General features: G+C 52.3%; 1 protein-coding gene across 1 annotated transcript; it reads right to left on the bottom strand.

Annotated features, from left to right (window-relative positions):
• Positions 1-2372: 2372 nt before the first annotated feature.
• Positions 2373-7417, bottom strand: LOC133904156 (pollen-specific protein C13-like). The gene is made up of 2 exons (XM_062345663.1): positions 7144-7417; positions 2373-2919 (listed from the first exon to the last, which is right to left on the bottom strand). The coding sequence occupies exons 1-2, from the start codon at positions 7319-7321 to the stop codon at positions 2594-2596; spliced, it is 504 nt and encodes a 167-aa protein (XP_062201647.1). The 5' UTR covers positions 7322-7417; the 3' UTR covers positions 2373-2593.
• Positions 7418-23759: the final 16342 nt, after the last annotated feature.

The following is a 23759-nucleotide window of genomic DNA, read 5'->3' on the forward strand; positions in this document are numbered from 1 at the left end:
AAAAGATCATAATGGGACCAAGTTATCTCAGCAGACATCCAAAGCCATAGAAGAAACAAAAATAATGCGGACATGGGACACGTCCCCCGCGCACCAGGCACAATGCTTTTGCAGCAGGCAATAGATGTCTCTGCATGGTAGCTACATCACCATTGGCTGTTGTACCACCACATGTCGATAGGAGGCTAAAGAGGACCGAACCGAAACTGGGGGAATGGCCTTGGCCACCATGATAGTTAGCCCATCCCACCACCACCACCGATGGAAGAGTAGTAGCAGAACAAACTCTGATACACTATATACAGAGCACTCCGCATGGTACAATAGTGGTTATAGTTAGAGTCGGCGACAGCCTCTCACCGTACCAAGCATGTAGGTCAGCCACACCACTTAGATTGAAAACCACACTATGGATCACAGCTTAGCTGGCATAGGTCGGCCACCACCATGTGGCACAGTCCTGCTAGCTCAGATCGACCTCCACCACACCAGCTGCCATTCCATTGGACAAGCGCCACCAGATTTGGAGGGGCAGTGGCAGAAAGAAGAGGGAGGGTGGGAGGGAAGGGCAAAAGGAGGCCACGACAGGAGCAGCTTTGCTCTGCCGCTATTGCTGGCCGGCGACGGCAGGGGTGGTGGGGTGAGGGTTGTTGACTGGACAGACTGACGGTGCCGCACTCCAGCCAGAGCCTTGTTTAGTAGTTAAAAATTTGAATCCTTTTTCTACCGTGGCACGTTCTTTTTTGCAATGTAAAATCAAGAGGACAAGAATTCTTGCAATAAGAGGACGTGGGAGAGCTATAAACCATACTAAGATGGTTGAGTAGAACAATAATTTTTTAATTTCTGGCTACAGATGTCTTGTATATCTCGGATTCTAAGAAATACTTCTGGATAAACAGAGGGAAAAAAAATCTTATCATTCAAGTTTTTTTTGGGGGGGGGGGGGGTATACACGTTTCAATTTAAAATGGGACAAACAATGGCAATGGGCGAAATATAAAGGTACCTTAAAACTTCGACCAATGAAAACTACTCCAAGAACTTGTCTGTCTATTGCCTTCTCCAAGTGCCTATTATTAACTTGATAGCCATATGTTGAATAAATAAAGTCTGAATTCCAAAATCAGCCGAAATAGGAACCGTAGAAGAGACCGACCTTCATCAAAATAATCCATTCAATAACTATGCTTACAAACTTTAATACCACAAAACATTCATAAAACTTTCTCAACGAAAATGTGAGACCAACCGTTAAGTGCTAACTTCATGTTGGCCCAAATCCTGTCCACAACTATCATCAATTTTAGTTTAATCCTTAGAACTAATCCAAGAAATAAACCGAAAAGAATTAATTGGCAATTAGTTATCTGTCACTATGAAAACTGTTGATCCATCACCACAATCTATCATCGCTATCATCTGCCCAAGCCTTGCAAAACATTATATGAGTGGCGGTAACCTTCTTAATCTCCGGTCAAAATAAAGAAAGCTGCAGAGGATAACTTTTTAAACCCAAGCTTGTGGCTTCCGTTCATCAGGCCGGGGTTTAACAAATGCGTGATTAACTAGTGGCCACAAAGAAAAACCAACAGATTAAAGCCGCCTACGACGGATTAGCGACGGACTAATCTAATCATGCAGCGTACGAAATGGTTGGTTTTGGCGTCGCATCAGCATTGAGCAGCAACCTGATGATGCCATGGAGGCAGCACTTTTTCAGTGTTCTGGTTGATTAAGGGGGATAGCGAGATTAAAGAAATGAGAGGATAAAGATTAAGAGATGTTGGAAGGGGAGAGGAGCAAGACAGGGTTGCTTGTGATTGCAAATACCGATCACATTCTCAACATCGAAGCTGTCTTTCGTTTATTTTTTGTATTTTAAGACTATCAAGTCTGTCATTTCATTGGCAAATGAATAGTTTGCCCATCGCAAATGTTTTCGATCAGGGCCGAGGCAAATTCGAGAAAGGAACATATGCATGGTAAGCTTGTCGCAAAAACACCTGGGAAGAAGGGATGAACACTACCAGTTGAAGCAGCAGATCTGATTCAGGAAGTGACCGTACTTAGATGAAATCCTTTTGTGTGGTGGCATTTTGATGTTTTCTGTTTTGAACATCTTTCTTTCGGCGTGCCACATAAACTCTGGTTCTAAACTCTGAATAAGTTTTAAACTAATCTACATTTACACATGTCCAATTCCTGATGTGGATTTCATTAATAAAAGGGAGACACAGGGGAGTAACCCTTGGTCGAGAAAATAAGCAGGTCGCGAATCTTTGGAGCTTAGTTAGGTTCCAGTATTATCTCAAACATTTGCTTAGGCAAAAAAAATAAATAAAAAAAAAAAAAAAATCCAGCACCTTAGCTACAAAGACAACAACAGCATCACATTAGCCAGATAGTAAACATTAATAGGTTGATTCAGTAGCGGATAACATTTTCCAGTTCAACTGCAGATCGACATACATATTCAAGTGCTAAGCTATTAAGAAGCGCCAGTACTTTTGGTCTTAATAATAGAGATCTTCAAACATTTCGGACATCACATAAATATGTAACTCGTGGAGTAGCGCCAAACTCTGTATCATTAGACACGGTCTTCCTCGTACATCCTGAGGATCTGGGCGCATCTAGGCAGAGCGACGTCCTTCTGGAACCCCAGAGCGTTCGCCATACGAACATTGGACGCGACACCATTGTTGCTGGTGAGGAACACAGGGGCCCTCTCGCGACCAGCCACGACCTTGGCACAACCCATGTCCGGGCTGCTGACAAGGGCGGACTCGCACAGCTCATGCTCGTGCTCATCGGCAACAAGGATGTTGTAGGTGCCAGTGCGATCAGTGTGTCCCTCGAAGCTGCATGTCTTTGCCCCAGTGGATTTTGATTTGCAGTCAACTCTCACCTTTGCTCCTGTAGTAAGAAAGTGTCATATTACTAAAAGTTGGCAAAAAAATAAATATATTTTGTTCACTAAGTTTTGATGACATATAAAATTAAGTGATAATGTTGCTTCATCAAACTTTCAGCCTTATTTTAGGAGTATCGTGTATTCCTATTTCCATAGATGCACATCATACTTTTAGCCCTCAGTTCTAGTTTTGCACAGTGTTACCTAGACACGGACACGGGTGTAGGAATCCGACTCGGATTTGAGTGTCTGATTTGGCAAAGAAAGTTTGGACGCATGAAATACAACTCGGAATCGACTCGGATTCGGGGTATCCAATTCGGCAAAAAAATTGGACACGAGTGAGTTGGTCATTCCTAATCAGTGAACATGAAAGATCCATATTTTGTGACCAAAGAAAAATATTATTCCTAAATAAGTTTGTCTTTTTGGCTTAAGATAGTCACACTACTCTCTTCGGGTGTATTCCAGAAATGCTGCCTTTTTAGTCCTCAATGCATGTCATATAGTCAGGTTAAATCTGCAGTGCCACATTCGAGACATTACATGCAGAGCATGCAAGATATTGCCCTGTTCTGTAAGCAATGTTTCAATGACTGAGACTTGGGGCCGGGCCTGGCCTGGTCCAGCCTTGTAAATTGAAGCCAGTTTAGGGACCCGTTACCTATTTTTGCCTGAATTACTCCATGATATGAATAAGCTCCAACTATTCAAGATGAATTTCACATTATTTTTGTTTCTAACCAATATTGTCTTATTTCTTAATGTTACGTTAGAGTTTAGTGTGAAGAACTTCTAGTATCCAATTATCCATCCTAGTCTTGCTGGAAATCTCTATCAGGGTTCCATCTGGTGCTAGACCAAACAAACTGCAGTCCTGCACCTGCAGTAACCTGTTTTGCGCTGGGTTTCAGAGCTCTGCTCATACATGCTTCATCCAGAATGAAAGTGGAGTCAACTAAGAACAAACTAACAAACTAGAGTCCAAGTCAACTTGCAATTATGAACCAAAGAAACCCTCATGAATTAACATAAATTATTAAACATCAAATATGAAGACTTGGAACACTGTCAGAAAACCAACAAACATTCAAGTCATCATATATACCAAGTTCCTATATAACCTGTAAAATGATTTTCAATTATAGCTGCCACTGAATACGGAAAAATAACTGCCTCCAGTTGTAGTATGGCAGTACGCAAAGTCACAACGTGGGAAATAACTCTGTTGTGTAAGTCCATAAGGAGGGGTAACAATTATTAATAATTGAATGGAACAACCATAAATGCTATGTGTTTTCAAATGCAATGATCTATTTTACTTTTGAATTTGCATCTGTGCACAAGCTGCTTCATGCGAGACTTATTCGTATTTACGCCTGCTTTATAAGATCCTATGGTTTTGACGACCACTATTTCCATTTCTAACATTCTCTTTTGCAGTATGCAGGCAAGATGAATAAAATAGCAGTTGCATTTCATACTAAGTTTAACTGCACAGCATTTTAAGACAAAGCTCAACTGCCATTATCAAAAGAATCAAGTAGCATCTTGTCTAAATAAAAAAGTTAGCAACTATCGCCTGCTAGAACTGACCCATTTTTTTCCTCAAAAAACTACTTATGCTGGTCAAGCCACAAAGTTTATGCACAAAGAAAAAAGGAAAACCAATTACTGTAAAGAATCTAGCCAATGAACTATGTGTGGGAAATAATTTGCTTTTGCCCCATGGATAACATGGCAAATTCCTTCCTGAAAGTTCTTTTGCATGCCTCCATAGATGACTGAACTGCATTGAAGTTCTTTTGCATGCCTCAATGGATGCTCCAGCACATGAGAATGATGATCTCCATGAAAAAGGGTGCATTCAGTGAGTTCTTCAAACTGTTCATGATACCCTGTGCAGACGTGGAGGCAAGTGTTTGTATACCAAGAATATGCCAACATTCTTGTGCAAAGGCACAACTGAAGAAAAGATGAAACAAACTTTCCGCAGTACTGCTTGGGCATAGAACACATTCATAGGATTGGAGGACCATGTTTTTTCAGTGAAGCAGATTGCATGTGTTTAGTCTGGTCCTTGAGGAGCAAACAAAAGAAAACTTTATGCTTCAACTTACAAGATCAGTGCCATTAGGGATGGCAACGAGTCAGGTCGGGTCAGGTGGAGCAAGCAAAACCACGTCCAACCCGAAACCCGTCAGCCTCATCCCGACCCAAACCCAAAATGGCTAACGGGCAAAAAAGGGCACCCGAACCCGCACCCGTCGGGTGTTCGTAGGGTTTCGTGTACCCATTGGGATTCCATCTCTCGCCGGCCACTGCCTCCTCCCTACTGGTTCCATCAAGCGCGCCATTGCTAGGTAGAATTGGACGAGTGCGGGTGGACAAAGGGAACAAGGTTGTGTTGTGTTGTGTGCGCAAGGAGGGAGGGAACGAGGGAGAAGTCTGTATTACCAGCTGCGAGCCGCCACAGTCGCAGGGGATACGGTCGAGGAGGGACCAATCGATGCGCACAACATGGTCGATCAGCACACATAGCTGCAGCCCCAGCACTGCCGGTGCCACGTCCCTGTTGACCCGGACAGAGAGGGAGGTTGCTGCTGCGGCTGCTCTGCCTCCACACAAACGGCAGACGGCAAGCGCAAGGTGGCGTGAACGGCGGAAGGCGAGCACGGGGCGACGCGGATGGCAAACGCAAGGTAGTGCGGATGGTGGATGGGGGCAGAGGGGGCACGAACGGCGGATGGTCAGTGTGGATGGCCAGCCAGCGTGGGGCGGCGCGGATGACGGGTTCACTGAAGTTTGAGTGAGCAACGTCTGAGTGGAGCTAAATGAGATATAGGCGAATGGCTGCTAGGTCTAGGGTTTGGTGTTCGGCTGGGCCGCTAGGCTGGACGGCTGGGCTGACGCTTGAAGTCTAACGGACTAGGCTGAGAGAAGTCTTCAAGGCCTTCGGGTGCCCATGGGTCACCCACGAGGGAAAGTCTAAACCCGCACTCGCACCCGCTACAGGTCGGGTACCTGATCTGCCAGACCCGTGGGCAGGATTTAGAACCCAAACCCGCACCCGCCGGGTGCAAAACCTATGGGGACCCAATCCCATGGGTCTGTCTGCCATTCCTAAGCACCATAACCACTTGATTGATCTAAGGTATTGAATTGTGCTAATGGTGCATTTGTATGTTTTCTTTGAAGAGAACAAATTCCTGCCCCAGATATAAGACCAGCAGTCAGCCTGCTGCTCAAGTAGCGACATTGTTCAATTTCACCAAATCTTCTCTAGCAGGATAAATCCATTCTTTATAAAGATATAAGTATCGGATAGTAAACCTCATTGCCACATTATCCATTTTCACGAACTTTGGAGATTGTTTTCTTAATTAAGAGTGAGTGTTTCTATTTGTGCTCAGTAATGATTGCATCCTAAGGATAATTCCTGTTAAGTTCAGATGCTTTTTTGGTTCTTCTGTAATATGAATAAGACAAACTTATTTCAGAGTTGAGACATCAAAAGATGACTCAGATCAATTTTAATTCGTAAACAGACTACATTCAGGTCCTGTTTTACTTATAGGTAGCATCATGAAACCTGAGCAATATGGCCTGATCCAAAGCCCAGTGTCCAACAATTTACTACCGATTACTTCAAACCGTACACCATTCCAAGTTCCAACCATGCGATCCATGAACCATCATCGACCACAACCATTGCTCCTACCATCTTAGATCTCGCTTATCCATTCATCACCTTAAGATTCGAGTCTATATGAAATTTATATCTTGCACATTCATATCTGTTTTACCATGTACTGCAACCACACATCTCCCAGATCCACTAGAACATTTAGACATTTCCCCATCACAATGGAATATCTTTTGAATAAAAGAAAAAAAAGAGAGAGAATCACAAGGGGATCTAAGTAGATCAAATCTATGGCATCAGTGACACGTGAGGGCATCATGAAAGACGAGAACGCACGCTAACAGAATGCTAACTTCTGCTCTAAGCAATCCCAAAGATGCAACCGACTTTCTAATTTAAGAAAGCAGCAGGTCTAACACCATTCTCACTACATCAAAACTAGCTATTCGTCGAAGCATCATACATATAAACCAGATCAAGGGGAAAAGAAAAGGAAGTTTTTTTTCCCCTCACTTCCTCTTCATTTAATCACCAAACGCTAACAATGGAGGGCGGGCGGGAGTGAGGCGTGGTAACGCACCGGCAATGTAGGTGGATGCGGGGGTCTCGAAGCCCGCGCGGCAGGTGTCGCACCAGACGCGGCCGCGAACGACGAAGCCGGCGCGGAGCGGGCGGAGGTCGCGGGACGCGGAGGCGGCCGAGAACGCGAGCGCGCAGAGCGCCGCCGCAAGGAGGAGGGACGTGCGGAGGGAGGCCATTTGCCTTGCCGCCGGCACGGGACGAGCAGCAGCTTGGGGAGTGGAAGCGAGTGGAGTGGAGTGATGGGGAGGCGAAGCTTGTGTGGGGTCGTTGGGGGGGGGGGGGGAGGACGATCAATGGTCACGCAGTCGGGCGGCGTGGAATTATCAGCAACTTTTAATTTTAAACAAGTTGTAAGCTATAAGCTATATCAAATAGGTTGAATTTATACTGATTTTTAAAAAATTAATAATCTGATTTTTGATGAAATGAATAAAAACTGATAAACTAGTTTAGAATGTCTTTTCTGAAAAACTATATGCTAAGAGTTTAAAAATTAAGATTATAAATTAACAACTCTCTTTAAAAATCATAAGCAGTTTTTCATAAAAACAGTTTTCAGTAAGAACATATATGTTTCAGTATGCTAAATAAATCATATGTAGATATATAAAGACATTAGAGTATCTCCAATCAAATTCTCTTCTCACTATCTATCCTATATTTGAGGAAAAAACGATAAAAATCGATCTCCAACCGACCTCTTATCCGACCCCCTATATTTGAGGAGCCCTCAAATCTCCGATTTCACCTCTACATCTAGGGGCTCCTCATCTAACCCCTCATTTGGGAGAGAGGAGAGAGAGGAAGAGAGGGGAGAGAGAGGAGAGAGAGTTACCGGATATTAATAAAATAGAGGTGATTCGAATATAGGGGGTCAAATATAAGAGGTCGGTTGGAACACGTTGAGAAATAGGGAATAAAATCTGGATGAGAAGCTCCTAAATAAAAAAAATTGGAGGTCAAATATGAGAACTTAGTTGGAGATGCTCTTACAGCGGATGCGTGCACAGGACGGTGAGGGTGACCGCAGCGAAACCAGGGAGCCCGTTGCTTTACAGCTTGCACTTTCCTTTCTTTCTATTTTAAAAGGAGCCGTTGCTAGAATTTTGTGGAGTATGAAGCTTTTCAAAAGAAAAAGTGGACGTAGCATTTCGATCAAAACATCACATTTTGTTTCATAAGAAATTATTTTTAAAAATACTTCAAGTACAACTTCCTTTTGACCCTCCAGTTCCTAGTGCGCTACTACCAAAACTTGAGTAGTACAATATTTGTACAAGCTAGTAGGTGTTAAAGAAATCTGGAAGTTTACAATAGAATTTGAGTACATTTTGATCTTTAAAGATTTGATCTTTTAGTAAAAGGTTTTTATCTCTTGAAGACTGAGTCTATCTCTTATAAATATTTGATATTATATATACGGGACAACACCTCTCATTGTAAATACAGATGAATAAAGAAGAGAAATTTTTTTCCCTACATTGTGTGTCCTTTTTACTATTGTTTTCTTAAGGGATCTCTGGACTACACCCAGTTGTAGAGGTTTCACAATACGTTATTAGCACAAAGCTCTACCGGAGACCAAGTTAGCGGAACAGATCTACACTGCATCGAGCGGGCAGGTCATGGACTAGCTTATATGCCCTACGTGGCACGAATCTATTCGTAAGAATTGAAAGGTACGATCGATTCAGTACGTATTCTCGCTACTACTGTTTTGCGTCAAAATAGATATGGAATCGCATGAACAGTAATGGATCACAAGAAGCAGTAGAGAATCACATGAATAGTAATGAATCGCACGAACAGTAGCATCGTATGCATGAACAGCACATCGCAGAGAACAACATTGCATCGTCGGCATGAACTCGGCTGGTCAGCCCCGCAGCCGCCGTCACACCGTCGCCCAGCAAACTGGAGGCCATACCCCTACAAAAGAATGCAGTAGCTCGAAGGCCACCGCCACAGATCAAAACTGAAAAAAGGGTATTCCACTGGCATGAAACTGGCGGCCTTCTAGCATATGCGCCGCCTGAAGTGGCGCCATCGTCGCCGTGTCGGCCGACTGCAGCCCGTCGCTCGCCTTACGCCCGAAGCTGGGTCGCTCGAAGTGGCCCCACTGTGCGTCGTGTAGGCTGCCAACCGCGTCGCACCTCTTGGTTGATGGAGCCGCCCCGGAGGCCACCTCATCCCTTGCTTGGCTACGCCCAACCGTCGTCACTTGAAGTCGACTGCCCGCTGCAGCATGCGGCAAGCTGGCAAACTCACCCACCGCCCAAAGCAGGCGCCACAGCGCCGCTGCAGCTCCTGTAGCCCCGACACGCCACCTGGAAGCGACCAGGCAACCGCCGGCAGCGCGCCGCTACCTCCTCCCCAGCTAGCATGCTGCCATGCAGTCGTTTGTAGTCGCCACGGCCCCCTCACACTAGCCGCTTACGCCGCTCTGCAACGGCCACGTAGATGCTGCACCGCACCACACCGACCACCAACGTTGCCCCGCCGCCAGCTGCCGGTGCCACCCCACACCGGCCACGCAGGCGCCGCTCGCCGCCGCCGCAGCCCCCCTTGCACCGTGCGCCGCCGGTCTGAAGTTGGTCGATGCTAGGTCGGAGTGGTGGCTAGGGTTTCCAAACCCTAGCCATCCTGTTTTATGTGAAGTGCACGGGCTGGAGTGGGCCGGGCCGGCCCAATGTGAACGGGCCAGCCAAAATAAGGAAGAAGGCCAATGGGAATAAAGAAAAAAGTGAATCTAAAATTTTGCATTAAGCCCCTCAGATGTTTTAGTATTTGAGCATAGTCCCTATCTTTTGTGTTTAGACCTCTGGTTGTTCTGAAAATTATCCAGAGGATCTGATTTATGCATATTAGACCCTGTGGTTTTTGAAAATTACGCAAATCCTGGAATTTTGCGTATAAACCCTAGGACTTTGCAGAAAATCCTGAGATTACTTTTTGTTGCAGAAAAGTACCTCTAGAATTTGAATTTTGCATATGTTTTAGCAATTATGCAACATTTATTTCTATGTTATTGTTACTATTTAAATTACCTATTATGCGTTTAAATTCAGTAATGTTCATATAATAGCATAGAAAATATCAAAAAAATTGCAGCAATCCAATTTAGCAACACGATGCAACTTTACTAATAGTAATACTTGCATCATTTGAATATGAATATGGCTGGCATCACGAACAAGGAGTTCATTGAGCTGAGTGCAGATGGTCGCAACTATCTCACTTGGGCGTCAGATGTCCTGGATTGTACTTGGAGCGATAAAAGCTCAGCGCTGCCATTGGCCTAGGAACAAGTAGTGCAATGGTTCCCACGAAGGATGAGAATGATCAAGCATTTTATTTTCTCCGCCACCATCTCTCGCCTGCTTTGAAGGATGAGTACATGGCAATGATCAGCACTAAGTCACTTTAGGACGCACTGTAAGAGCGTTTTGAACGCCTTAAGTACACCATCAAGCCTCTTGTAGAGCAAGAATAGGTTTGGTTCCATTCCTATGACTACAAGCATGTTAGAGAGTCCAACTCCGTGCTATGCTGCAATTACACAATTATGTGTCTCTATGGAAAGAGATCATAGAAAAGGAGAAAATTGAGAAGACTCTCTCTCCACTTTCCACCTGAATGTGGCAGAATCCGCATGCACTCATTGTCAATCAAAATACAAGAAGTATTCAAAACTGACTAACGTGTTGCAGCTTCTTGAAGTTCATGATGAGGTCATAAACAAGAACTCCTTATCCCAGCCGCAAGGAAAGAGCAGTAGCCTAGAAGTCAATCAGAACCGCAATAAGAAGCGGGGGACGAGAGGAAGGAAAGTGGTGGCAGAAAAAAGTCAACCTGGTGATGATAATGGCAGACAAAGTCAAGCCCGGTGATGATAATGGTGAGACAAAGAAAGAAGTTAAGCCATATGGTGAGCAGAACTAAGATCTGTAAAGCACCAAAACATGTTATGGAAGCATACCAGAAGAAGAAAAAGGAGCAGCTAGAAGCACACCTCACCATTGCAGTGGGGACAGAAGTGGACAAAGTAGCCGCAATTGAAAGGGAAGCATCTCATATGGAAGTTGATGATGCTCCCACACTGGCGGTAAAAGACCTCCAATAAAGAATGCAGATCTCTACTTTGCCCTCCACCAATACCGTAGAAGATGCTATGAAAGATGAAGCAAAAAAGAAAGCCATTAAAGACGAAGTGGCCGAATATTTCGCAGACTCTATCTAGAATCAGAGTAATTAGCTATTTATCTAGTTGCTGAATTTAGGAGGATTGAATGAATGAATAAAAGCTCAAGAAGAGCAAGCTTAGCTGCAAATAATATTTTTCGGTATAGAATATGTGTGGCGCCCGCATGGAGGAAGTGTGTTTTGTGGATAGTGGAACCACAAACACCATCTTAAAAGAAAATGTGTATTTTCAGTCTATCAGAAATAGCTCTGAAAAAGTGATGACTGTTACTAGTAGTGATAAATGCATAATAGGCTCTGAAAGAGCCACAATTCATACTACCTATAGGAACTACTTTGCACATGGAATAAGCATTATTTTACCCTGAATCTACAAGAAGTCTCTTAAGTTTTAAAGATATTCACGCTAACAGTTTCCAGGTAGAAACTAGTGAATGTGATGGTTGGGAACACCTACTCATCACTAAGCGTGATAGTGAAGTAAGAATATTAGAAAAACTTCCCTCCCTGAGCAGTGGCTTGTACTACACTCACATTAAAGCACCTGAAGTGTTCACTCCTAGTGCAAAACTATTCTCCCTATGGCATTAGGTTACCCTGGTCTTTGAATGATGAGAAACAAGGTCATGGCATAAATATGAAGAATTTCCCAAATCAGGAAGATTTTGTATGCCCTGTATGTGCTACCGGAAAATTAATAATAAGACAGTCTACCTTGAAGGTACAAGAAGAAATCCCTGCATTCTTGGACATAATCCAGGGGGATATTTGTGGTCCTATCCAGCCACTTTCTGGCCCGTTTTGGTACTTTATGGTATTGATAGATGAATCCTCGAAGTGGTCGCATGTATGTCTATTATCTACTATCAACCACGCCTTTACAAAGTTGATCTTTCAAATCATACAAAGCAGGAATAATTTTCGGATCATCGCGTGAAATCCATTAGAATGGATAATGTTGGAGAATTTACTTCTAAAGCATTCGATGATTATTGCACCGGTATGGGAATTAAAGTTGAATATTCTATACCGCATGTCCACACTCAGAATGGACTAGCCGAAGCTCTGATTAAAAGAATAAAGTTTATTGCTAGACTTTTGTTGCAGCATTGTAATTTGCTTGCTACATATAAGGGACATGCAGTCTTACATGCGGCAGCTCTCATTTATTACAGACCATCTTCCTATAACATCCATTCAACTATACGACTAGTGCAAGGGGTAATTTTGAAAATTTCCCATTTACGCTGTCGGAGGGCTAACTCCTATCGTAGGGATCCTGAGGGACCCCTTATTGAGATTCGGCTGGGGGGATGATTCTGAATATATTTGCGGGAGAAATAAATGGGTATGAATGCAATGGCAGGTGGGGTGGAAGGATCGAATGCAGAACGCAGTAAATGCACTGGAGGGATTTTTAGACAGGTTCGGGCCGCACTGAGCGTAATACCCTACTCCTGTGTGGATGCTATAAATGCCCTGAGAAAGCCTCCCAGGAATGTGCTGGTTACAAGAATGTATGTCTATCCTAGAGCTTCGGGCTCCTTGTTCTTCAGCTTCTATGCTTGTACGAAGATGTTCTTCAATCTCTGAGCAAGTGTCTGAGAGTTCGAGCGTTCCTCTGTTCTGGGTTCTCTAAAAGTTTGGGAGGCTCAGATTGTCTTTTTCCGTGCCCGCCGGCTCCTTAAATACTCGCCGACGATAGCGTGCCCTGAAAGGGAGGGCACGAGTTCCAAGGCACCATAAATGGAAAGGTAGTCATCATGGCCTCTGCGCAAAGTGACGGGAGGTTGAAAACGCGCCCCCACCCGGTCTTCGGTCTTCATAATGGCGCTGGCAACGGGCGCCGTGGAGAGGGCCCACCGGGCAGCCGCAGAGCAGCCCGGTGTGCCCGTTCGGTCTTGTACGCTTGCCACAGCAGGGCGGCAGGCGGGGCACCTCGGGCCTTGCGACGCTATCCCGAGCCGCGTCGGATGACGTGGGATGGGACCCGTGCATTAAATGTCCCCACGCTCTTCTGCCAGAATATGGCAGGGACTGACACCGAGCGTGGCCGGAGCAGTTGGAGGTGACAAGCCACGCGCGCTCTTAAATACGGCATCGGGCCTTTCACAGGCTGACACCTCAGTGCTGGACCCCCTCTGGGGGCCACCGACGAAGGACTTCTTGGGCTGTCGGGGAACCGAGTGCTCGGGGGTCACTATTCACCTCCTCGAGCACTCTCTCCCAGAAACGCCCTCTCTTGGTCCTCGGGGAACCGAGTGCTCGGGGGCCACATTTCATGACCCCGCGCACTCTCTCCCAAAACTGACTGTTCGGATCCTCAGGGAATCGAGTGCTCGGGGGCCGCTGTTCGCAGCCCCGAGCACTCTCTCTCGGAACTACCTTCCTTGGGTCCTCGGGGTACTCGGGTGCCCGGGGGCCACTGTTCGCAGCCCCGGCACACCCTTCCCGGTACTCGGCTCTTCTGGTCGTCGGGGGACTTTGGTGCTCGGGGGCCACTATCTGTGACCCCGAGCACTCTCTTCCCGGTCACATGGTCTTCGTAGATCATCGGGGAAACCGGGTACTCGGGGACCACTATTTGTGGCCCCGAGCGCCCTCTCCCGGGACTTAGTCTTTTCGTACCTCGCGGAGATGAACCCCGCGGGAAGGTGCCACGTGGCAGATTGATGGTCTGGCCTCGGGATTCGGGGACCCCTGGTTCCTGATTCACCGATAGCAGCCCCCGGGCCCATGGGCAGGTGACTGCCCAGAGACTGCGGATGGGGCCTTCATCGTTATCGAGGCCGAACCCAGCACCGACACCACGTGGCGTGTTTTTAGGCGCTGGCCTCTCCGGCCCAGGCTTCTGGTACGGCCCAACGGGGAGCTGAACGGACTCGCGTCCAGTCGACCCCCGAGGCACGTGATAACGAGGCAGGCGGCGCACGTGGCAACCGCGCATATCGAGGATAGTGCGCCTGGCAACTGCTGACAACCGCGCGGCCCGAGGGAGATTCGCCTGGCGGTTACACCGAGCGCGCCGCGACAGGAGTCGTTTGAAATCCCTAGGGTATAAAAGGAGGAGGGGAGCGAACCGCCGCCCCTTTACGCCATTTTCACGATCAAACCTTCTTCTTCTTCCTTGCGCTCCTGAGCTCTCGCCCTCCCTTAGGCGATCAGCACACCTTTCTTCCCCCACCGTCCCAACACATCCCCCACCCCGACACAATGCCGAGAGCGGGAGGTAGCCGCCGCGACAAGACACCCGACAACATACTGCCGGAGTCCCGGTTCGTCAACGAGGAGGCGGCGGACAGGGTGCGGAAGATGATGGTGCCCGAAGGCCAGCGGGAGGCCGAACTATCCGCCCACCACGGACCGGCCGGGGCGCGTTGTCATCTTCGTCTCCTTCGTGGTGGCTGGTCTAGTGCCGCCGTTCTCGACGTTCTTCCTCCAGATCCTCGACACCTTCGGAATTCAGATGCCGCACCTCAGCCCGAACTCGGTGGTCATCCTGGCGATCTTCACGTATTTTTGAGAGATGTTCATCGGGGTGCCGCCGTCGGTGGCACTATTCCACCACTTCTTCATCCTGCGGCCAGCCGGGAAGAAGAGAGGCTACTCCACCGCGGACGTCGCTAGCTGCTGCAACTTCCGGCTGCGGGACGGCTTGACGGAGGTGTACATCCCCCAGGTGCTGCAAAGCAAGTGGGATGATTGGCGGCGCGACTGGGTCTACCTCGACGTCAGCCCCCACGACCGCCTTACGCTCCCGGAGGTGGTGGCGGTACCCTAGAGGTCGATCTGGGAGATGGCACCGGCGGAGGATGAGCGGATGCGGCCGGTGCTGAACCGCATCGACGATCTGCGCCAGGCGGGCTTGACGTCAGTGATTGTGGTGGCGGACTACCTGCGCCGCCACCTGGCGCCTCTGCGGGAGCGGGCCCGCCCCTGCTGGATGTACACCGGGCCCCAAGACATCACCAGGACCCAGATCGGCGAGGACTGGGACCTAGACGAGGTGGCGTTGGCGGGCTTGCTCCGGGTGGTGACCGGCGTGGAAGACCTGACCCGGGCGGTGCTACCCCGAGAGCAGTTGGCCCTCTGCGCGGACCCGGGGCAGGCGGCACTGCAAGCAACGCTGCCCGAGTTCGACACCTAGGGTCTGGTCGACCGGCTAGGGCGCCGGAACCCCGGGACCATCCAGATCCCCGGGTTGGCAGGGAGGCCTCGGGCGGCCAGACGGAGACCGGCAGCAGGGGTGCCGCGGGCGGCAGGACGCAGGCCGGCCGTGGGGCTGCCGCGGGCAGCAGTCATTAGGCCTGTGGAAGAAGTGCCGCCGGTCGTGAAGCTTCGGCGGCACCAGGGGACAAAGGAAAGCGAACCCCGGACGTTTGTGCCTACGCCGACATCCTCATCGTCGTCGTCGCCTCCATGGGAGTGGCCGTCGGCGGGTGGCGCAAAGGAGGGAGGCCGGGGTGGCCAGTCGTCTGGCGCGGGATCCTCGACGGAGGCGAGGTCCGGGGCTCTGGAACCCGGAGACCAAGGCCGGCGCTCGAGCGGGTCTGCAGCGACGGGCTCCGCGGCGGCCCCGAAGAGCCCCCCGCTGAAGAGGAGGAGGGAAGATTCTGGGCCGAAGCCGTCGGGCCCGGACTTCAAGATCCCAGAATCGCGATGGCAATACCGAAGACCGAAGACTGCGTAAGTTTCTTCTTTTTCCCGAGCATGTTTCGCCCGGAATGAGTTGGGAACTGACCTATTTTTGCCTCCAGGCCACCCAAGGATGCTGCCGGAGACCAGGGACAGCCGGAGGCACCGAGGCCGGCTCCAGCCCCCGAGCGGAGCGCGCCTCAGCCGAGTGCGCCGGCCGAGCCTGAGCCGCAAAGTGCGCTGATCGAACCAGAGCCGCAGGCATCGCCCTGCCCCGAGCCGAGGGCAGAGGCCGCGCCCGCCCCGAGCACCTTGAGGGTGGGGCGAATGGCCTTGGCGAGGGCGGTGCCGACGTGGCAGCATTCGGGGACCCCGAGCACCTCAGCAGAGAGGGCTCGCAGGGGACCCAACGCCTGGTCGTCGTCCAGCCGGGCCGCAGAACCCCTCCCGGATGTGCTAGGAAGCGCCCGGGAGGTGATCAAGCGGCTGGAGGTGGCCGTGGCGGGGGAGAGGGCGTAGCTTGAGGCGGACCGTGCCACCCTCGTTGAGGAGAGGGAGCGGCTGGCGGAAGTTGGTCGCCTTTTGGAGGCCCACATCGCCGCGGCCCACGCCGCCCATGAGAGGGAGCGGCGCGCGATGGATGTGGAGCGGGAGACCCTGGACGAAGTGCGCGAGGAGGCCGTCGCCGCGCTAGAAGAAGCCACCCGCCTGGGTGAGGTATCGCGGCGGCGGGCAGCAGAGCTGCTCGCTAGGGAACGATTAGTGCGGGCTCAGGAGGATGCCATCTTGCCGTGGGAGAAGGCGGTGGAGGCCTCCCAGGCAGACTTAGCCCGCCAGAAGGACGAGGTCGAGCAGAGCCGCGCCGAAGTCCACCGTCGGGAGGAGGATGTCGCGATCCGCGAGACCAACGTTGGCATTACGGCGATGGCTCTGGATGCCCGGGAGGAGTAGCTGACTCTCCAGGAAGCGGAAGCTGCCACAGCGTCGGCGGCTTTAACTGCTCGGGAGGAGCAGGCCGCCAAGTGGGAGTCGGAGCTGACTGCTCGGGAGCAGGCCCTCTCTGCCCTCGCCGAGCAGGTGAAGCAGAAGCAAGCCGAAGTCTCGGCACCCATCGTCGTCCCGACCAGCACGGCCGAGGAGCTGAGCTTTGAGGAGCAGCTGCAGATCTTGAAGGATGAGCTCGAGACTGTTAACGCTGAGCGGACCAACGTGAAGCTGATGATGCGAGACATCCTTCGGCAGGCACAGAGGTCTATGAAGGTGGCCGGGCTCGGGCGAGTCTACGTGGGCGAGAAGGGGATGGAGCGAGCAACCATCGGCCACATCACCCTCGGCTTCAAGGAGATCAGACGGCGACTCAAGGCGCTTCCCCGGGCCGTGCAGGAGTTAGCCACCCGGGAAGGGCGTGGTCTGGCCCAAGCGATGGTCGAGCACATCCTGGCCTGCTACCAGAGTCGGGACCCGAACTTCTCACTGGAGCCAGCTCGGGAAGGCGTGGTCGAGGCCGAGGAGCAGGCCGCCTGGGAGGCTGTCCGGGGCGTCGCCGCCGAGGTGGCGGCTTGCTTCATGCGGGAGGCGCCGCCGCCGCCGAGCAGTGGCAGCAGCAGCGAGGACTCCTCGCCGCCTCCTGAGCCCGCCGACTTAGATTAGGCTTTTGTACTTTTCTTTTTCTTTGACTTGATTAAATATGGGAGTGATCCCTCAGAATAGTTGTCCTTTCTTTTGAATATAATGAAAGCCTTTCTTTGGGGTCGCAACTCTAGTGTTCTCTTTGATGCTTGATGAAGTCTTTGTTCTTTTCACTTGATGTCCCGAGGAGTTCTTAGTCGGACCGAGCCCGACCTTTCCCTCCCCGAGAACGAAGTCGCCCCGACCACTCATCGCCCGAGTAGTGAGGCCTCTTCGCGCGTTCAACCCCCGAGCCCTCGCGAGTCCGCAGCGGCTAAGTCAAGAGACAAAGGCACGAACTTCCTTGCTCGTGAGATAGGTCGATCCAACACGAAGCACGCCACGACCGGTGAACGCTTTCCCATTTTGCGACCACTCAAACAAGCACACCGGAGACGCGTGCGGGCAGAAATGCAACCAAGAGTCCCCACGGTTTGGTGGTGTCCGGGCTAGGATGGACCGGACCAAGCACCGACAGCCCGCCCCTAGGGTCTAGGCTCCCGACCGCTCTTTGCTCGAGCGGTAGGATTACCCGAGAACCCTAGAGGCTTGGTGGTGCCCGGGGTACATTTAAGCGGACCGAACACCACGACCACCATGAAGAACTTCGGTCAGACATTGCCGTTCGTACGGTACACCTTTCTACTGTCCGTTCTGTCGTTCCGGGAAAAGCGGACACGTGGGCAGGGTTTTGTGCGCGAGGAGACCATCTCGCCGAACAGATTAGAATATGAGGGCCCCGAGGATAACTCTGGAATAATAGATTGCTGAATGTAAATTCGTATGACTTTAACCACTCACCGGACAGCTGTCAGCTTTTCGGCTGACCGATCCAGGAGAGGTATGCGCTCCGAGCTCGGGGTGCCCGGGGACTTGGTTCCTTCGGCTGGAGCACCTAAGCACTAGGGAGCGCGATGGGGAGCCCGGGGCAGGCGATCCCGACCACTCATGCCTGAGCGGTAGGACCACCCGAGGACCCCCTAGACCCGAGCGGCAACCTGGGCACTGAGGCCCTCGCGGTCGAGCTGCTTTTGCTCTCGGTTGTTGATCTGTGACTTAAGAAAACAGAAATATTCTTTGTTTGGTGCGCTCTGTTAGTGCGGTACTCATTATGGACTGCTCTTGTTTTTGACCCGAGACCTCTCGAATACCCGGACCGGCGAACTATACAGGCAGAGGCATAACCCAGAGGTCCTATGGTTTGGTGGCGCCCGGGAATGACAGACCAGACCAAGCACCAACAGCCCGCCCCCGGGGCCTAGGCTCCGGACTACTCTTTGCTTGAGCGATAGGATTACCCAAGAACCCCAGAGGCTCGGTGATGCTCGGGGTACTGCCATGACACCGAACGCCACAGCCTACCACGACAGACATAGGTCAGCGGCAACTACCCACGCGCATATCGATCGGGATTCTTTTATCAACAGGGAAAATGAGAGAGCAAGTTTTTCTCGCACAATCGAGCATCTCACCAGACAGATTCAACATATGGATTCCAGAAAAAGCATAGTTTGAAATAACAACTGGACATTGGTAATATATATATTGATAATTTTGTACAAGACTGGGTGACTTACCCGGTTGGTGGTAGCCCTCGGCCAACTTGGGCGGGGGTGGAGCCCCCGGCCTGGTTGGCCCGAGCACATATATGCCACCTACGGATAGAACTTGCGCAGATGCTCGATGTTCCACGCATTGGGGAGCAGCTGTCCATCCTCTACAGCCAGTCGAAAAGAGCCTTCTCGCGGGACACCGATCACGGTAAAGGGGCCTTCCCACATAGGGGACAGTTTATTCCTTCCTTCGCGCGATTGGACGCGTTGGAGAACTAGATCCCCCACCTCGAGAGATCGGGCCCGGATGTGGTGCTGATGATAGCGCCGCAGGCTTTGCTGGTAGCGGGCTGCTCGGATGGCGGCACGCCGCCGGCGCTCTTCCAAGTAGTTGACGTCTGGAACTGCCTCCGGCCACTTGGTAAACTTGTCGATGGCGACGTAGAGGTACTCATAGCCCCCGATTGCTCGGGGGAATTGTCGATGTATCAGGAACCGGGGGTCCCTGAGTCCCGAGGCCAGGCCAGCCATCCACCACGTGTCGCCATCCCGCGAGGTCCCTCCCGCGGGGTGAGGAAAGTTCAAGTCCCGGGAGAAGGTGCTCGGGGCCACAGTCATTGATCCCCGGGCACCCCTGTTTCCCGATGATCCGTGGAGTCTAAGTACCAGGAAGAAAAGTGCTCGGGCCGGTGCCTGGTCACCCCCAAGCACCCTAGTCCCCCGATGACCAGAAGAGCTAAAGTTTCGGGAGAGAGTGCTCGGGGCTGCGAGCAGGAGCCCCCGAGCACTCGGTTCCCTTAGGTTCCACACAAAGAGTGCTCGGGAGAGAGTGCTCGGGGCTACACGTGGCGGCCCCTGAGCATTCGGTTCCCTGAAGGATCGTGCAAGAGTGCTCAGGAGAGAGTGCTCGGGGAGGTGAACAGTACCCCCGAGCGCCCGGTACCCCGAAGACAAAGATAGGCATTCCCGGGAGAGAGTGCTCGGGGAGGTGAATAGGGCATGTCGCACCCGGTGAGTGCTTAAAAGAGCCGGGGGCATAGAGGAACAGGAAGACGGAACCAGAAACCAAACGAGACCCGACCCGACCCAACCAACGGAAAGAGAGCAAGCTGAATCAGTAGAAAGAATGGAGAACCCGAACAAGAGGCACAAGCATACAAGCATACAAGCATACAAGCATCCAAGCATCAAGAACCAAAACCATAGACGAACACAAAGCACAAGACCAGAGCGTAGTTCCAGCAAGAGAAGGGGGAGCCCAAAGCTCTTAAGTTAGATCATATTTCTTGTAACCAGCAACATCCTTGAGAAACTTCCTCAGGACAGTTATTGCATCCATACATGAGTAGGGTATTACGCCTCCGTGCGGCCCGAACCTGTCTAAGCTCCGGTGCATTTACTTCATCTTGCACTAGGTCATCATCCCCCACCACCGGCCGTTGCATTTACTCTCATTCATTTCTCCAACGAACTTATTTAGGATCATCCCCCCGGCCGAATCTCTAAAAAGGGGTCTCTCGGGATCTCTGCGACAGGAATTAATCCTCCGACAGTTAGCGCGCCAAGTAGGGGGGAACATCCCTGAATCTGTTTGTTTGTTTTCTTCCACAGAAAAAATGGCCGGTGGACACCGTCTCCAGCGTTCCGGCTCCAGTTCCAGCGAGGAAATGCTGCCCGTCGCACAGGAGGCCCCAGTCGCTACTGCGTCCCAGCAGCAGCCGCTATCCGCACGCGCGGCATTCCCCTCCCAAGGGGACCAGGGCGCTGGGCCCAGCAGGGCCTCCGCCGCCGCCGCTGGTGCACCATCCGACCCCCAGCTGGTGGTCGAAACCCCGGTCGCCAGGTCCGCCTCTGGACAGCGTCGGGTGCCTCTCCGGCGTAGTTTCACTTGCGGCGAGGCCAGCCCCGGGAGTGCGCTGCTTGCGGCGCACGCTCTCCTCAGGCATCCGCCCGTCCAAGCAACGCCGAACACTCCGGAAGGCCGCTGGATCCAATAAGTCGCTGCCCTGGTTGGCACTGCTCGCCCCCAGGTGCTGGCCGGGAGTTCTCGCGCCACCACCCAGCGTGGCGCCGCCAGAACCGGCCCATCGATGGGCAACGCTCGCACGGGCCGGGGGGCCTCCAGGAGGAGCGCCACCCCCCTGTCCACGTTCGAAGCCCAGGACCTCCGCTTGCATCTCAACGAGCGGAGGGGCCACGAAGATGCGCGTGTAACCCTCGAGCGCCAGCGGGAAACCCGGCAGGAGGCCGAGGCTGAGGACCAGGCTTCCTCTTTTCCGGCCCACGATCGCCAGGATTCCCCGGCTCACCGGCATTCACCGCCAAGGAATGCCACCCGCGCCATGGGGTACGGCACCGGCTGTCGTGCCTTCTCTAGTGAACTCTGATGGGTCAAATGGCCCTCCACGTTCCGCCCTGAGCTGCCAGAGAAGTACGACGGGTCCATCGACGCCGTCGAGTTCCTCCAAATATACACTACGGCCATCCAGGCGGTCGGTGGCAGTGAAAAGGTGATGGCAAATTATTTCCAAGTTGCCTTGAGGGGCTCTGCCCATTCTTGTCTTATGAACTTACCCCCAGGATCTATTAGCTCCTGGGATGACCTCTGCCACCAGTTTGTGGCTAATTTTCAGGGCACGTTCACGCGCCCCGGCTTGGAGTGCGACCTCCACGCCGTCAAGCAACAAGAAGGGAAGACGCTGCGACGCTTCATCCAGCGTTTCAGCCAGGTCTGCAACACCATCCCGCGGATAGCCCCCCACGCTGTCATCGTCGCCTTCCGGTAGGGCGTCCGCGACGAGCGGATGCTCGAAAAACTAGGTACGCACGAAATCGAAACCACTGCGGAACTCTTCCCACTGGCCGACAAGTGCGCCAAGGCGGCGGAGGCCTGGGCTTGGCATGCTCCGCGCCCTGAGTGCCCCGCCGCCGACCAACCAAGTTCTTCCCGCTCCGACAGGCGGGAAAAGAAAAAGAGAAGAAAGCGCGAAGCCGCTCCTATTGAACCGGCGTAGGGCCCTGCCCATAGGCCGGCCCAAGAGCCCGACCGCCGGCAAGAACGCCGGGTAGCAGCCGACCGGCGGCCTGCGCACGCAAGGGCCCCGGCCAGGGCCCCTCCTAGGGCTCCGGCTCCCGCGAGGGCCCCGGCACCCGCAAGGGCACCAGCTCCCGCGAGAGCCCCGACACCCGCCCGGGCTCCTGCTCCAGCGAGGGCCCCCTCTCCCGCGGGGCCCAAGCTAGGCAAATGGTGCCCCATACACCAGACCAGATGGCACGATCTCACGGAGTGTCGTACGGTCAAAGGCCTCGTCGAGCAGCGCCAGAGGGAGCGCGACGAGTCCCGCGGGGGAGGCGATGCTGAGGCCACCCCCGGCAACGCCGAGCTCGGCTTCCAGGAGCCCGAGCATTCCGTCGCCTTCATCGATGGAGGCGCCTACACGCCTTCCTCACGGTGTGGCATCAAGACCATGCGGCGCGAGGTGTGCTCGGCAACCCCGAGCGAAGAGGCCGCCAGGCCCCTGAGGTGGTCGGACGTCCCGATCATGTTCAGCATAGCCGATCACCCCGCGAGTACTGCAGCCATGGGGCGACTACCCCTGGTGGTGTCCCCCACCATCTGCAATGTCAAGGTTGGCAGAGTGCAGATCGATGGGGGTGCAGGCCTCAACATCCTATCCAAGGAGGCCTTCGAGAAGTTGCAGGTGCCCTCCAGGCGCCTAAAGCCGTCGCTTCCATTCTGCGGAGTGGCACCCAGGCACTCCCTGCCTCTCGGGCAGGTCGAGCTACCCGTGACCTTTGGGAGTCGGGATAACTTCCGCACGGAGAACGTCCTCTTCGATGTCGTGGAGCTCCCCCTCCCCTACAACGCCATCCTCAGGCGTCCGGCGCTCACCAAATTCATGATGGCCGCGCATTATGCGTATCTCACGGTCAAGATGCCGGGCCCCGCATGCCCCATCTCCGTGACCGCCGACTCCGGTGGCGCCGTTTCTTGCTGCGAGCAGTCGTACATGGCTTTGGTCTCAGGTCAAGCCGAGGTCGAAGGCTGCCCAGGGGGCCCGGGACCCTCTTCATCCAAACCCCAACTCGCTGCCGATGCCTCTGTTCCTACGAAGGAGGTCGTGGTGGGCGAAGACGCTTCCCAGGTCGTCCGAATCGGCGGTGACCTGGGCAGCAAATAGGAAAGCGCGCTCGTCACCTTCCTCCGGGCTAACACAGATGTGTTTGCATGGCAACCGTCCGACATGCCCGGGATCCCTAGGGAGGTGATCGAGCATCACTTGGCGGTGCGTCCGGATGCCCGCCCGGTGAAGCAGAAGGTCCGGCGACAGGCGCCTGAGCGCCAGGAATTCATCCGGGAGTAGGTCAGCAAGCTCCTTGACGCCGGATTCATCCGAGAGGTCCTCCACCCCGACTGGCTGGCGAATCCAGTTATCGTCCCGAAGGCCAACGGCAAGCTCCGCATGTGTGTGGATTACACCGACCTAAATAAGGCTTGCCCTAAAGATCCTTTTCCCTTGCGCCGCATAGATCAAATTGTAGATGCAACCGCGGG

Source organism: Phragmites australis, chromosome 21, assembly GCF_958298935.1.
Source record: "Phragmites australis chromosome 21, lpPhrAust1.1, whole genome shotgun sequence".
Taxonomy (NCBI): domain Eukaryota; kingdom Viridiplantae; phylum Streptophyta; class Magnoliopsida; order Poales; family Poaceae; genus Phragmites; species Phragmites australis.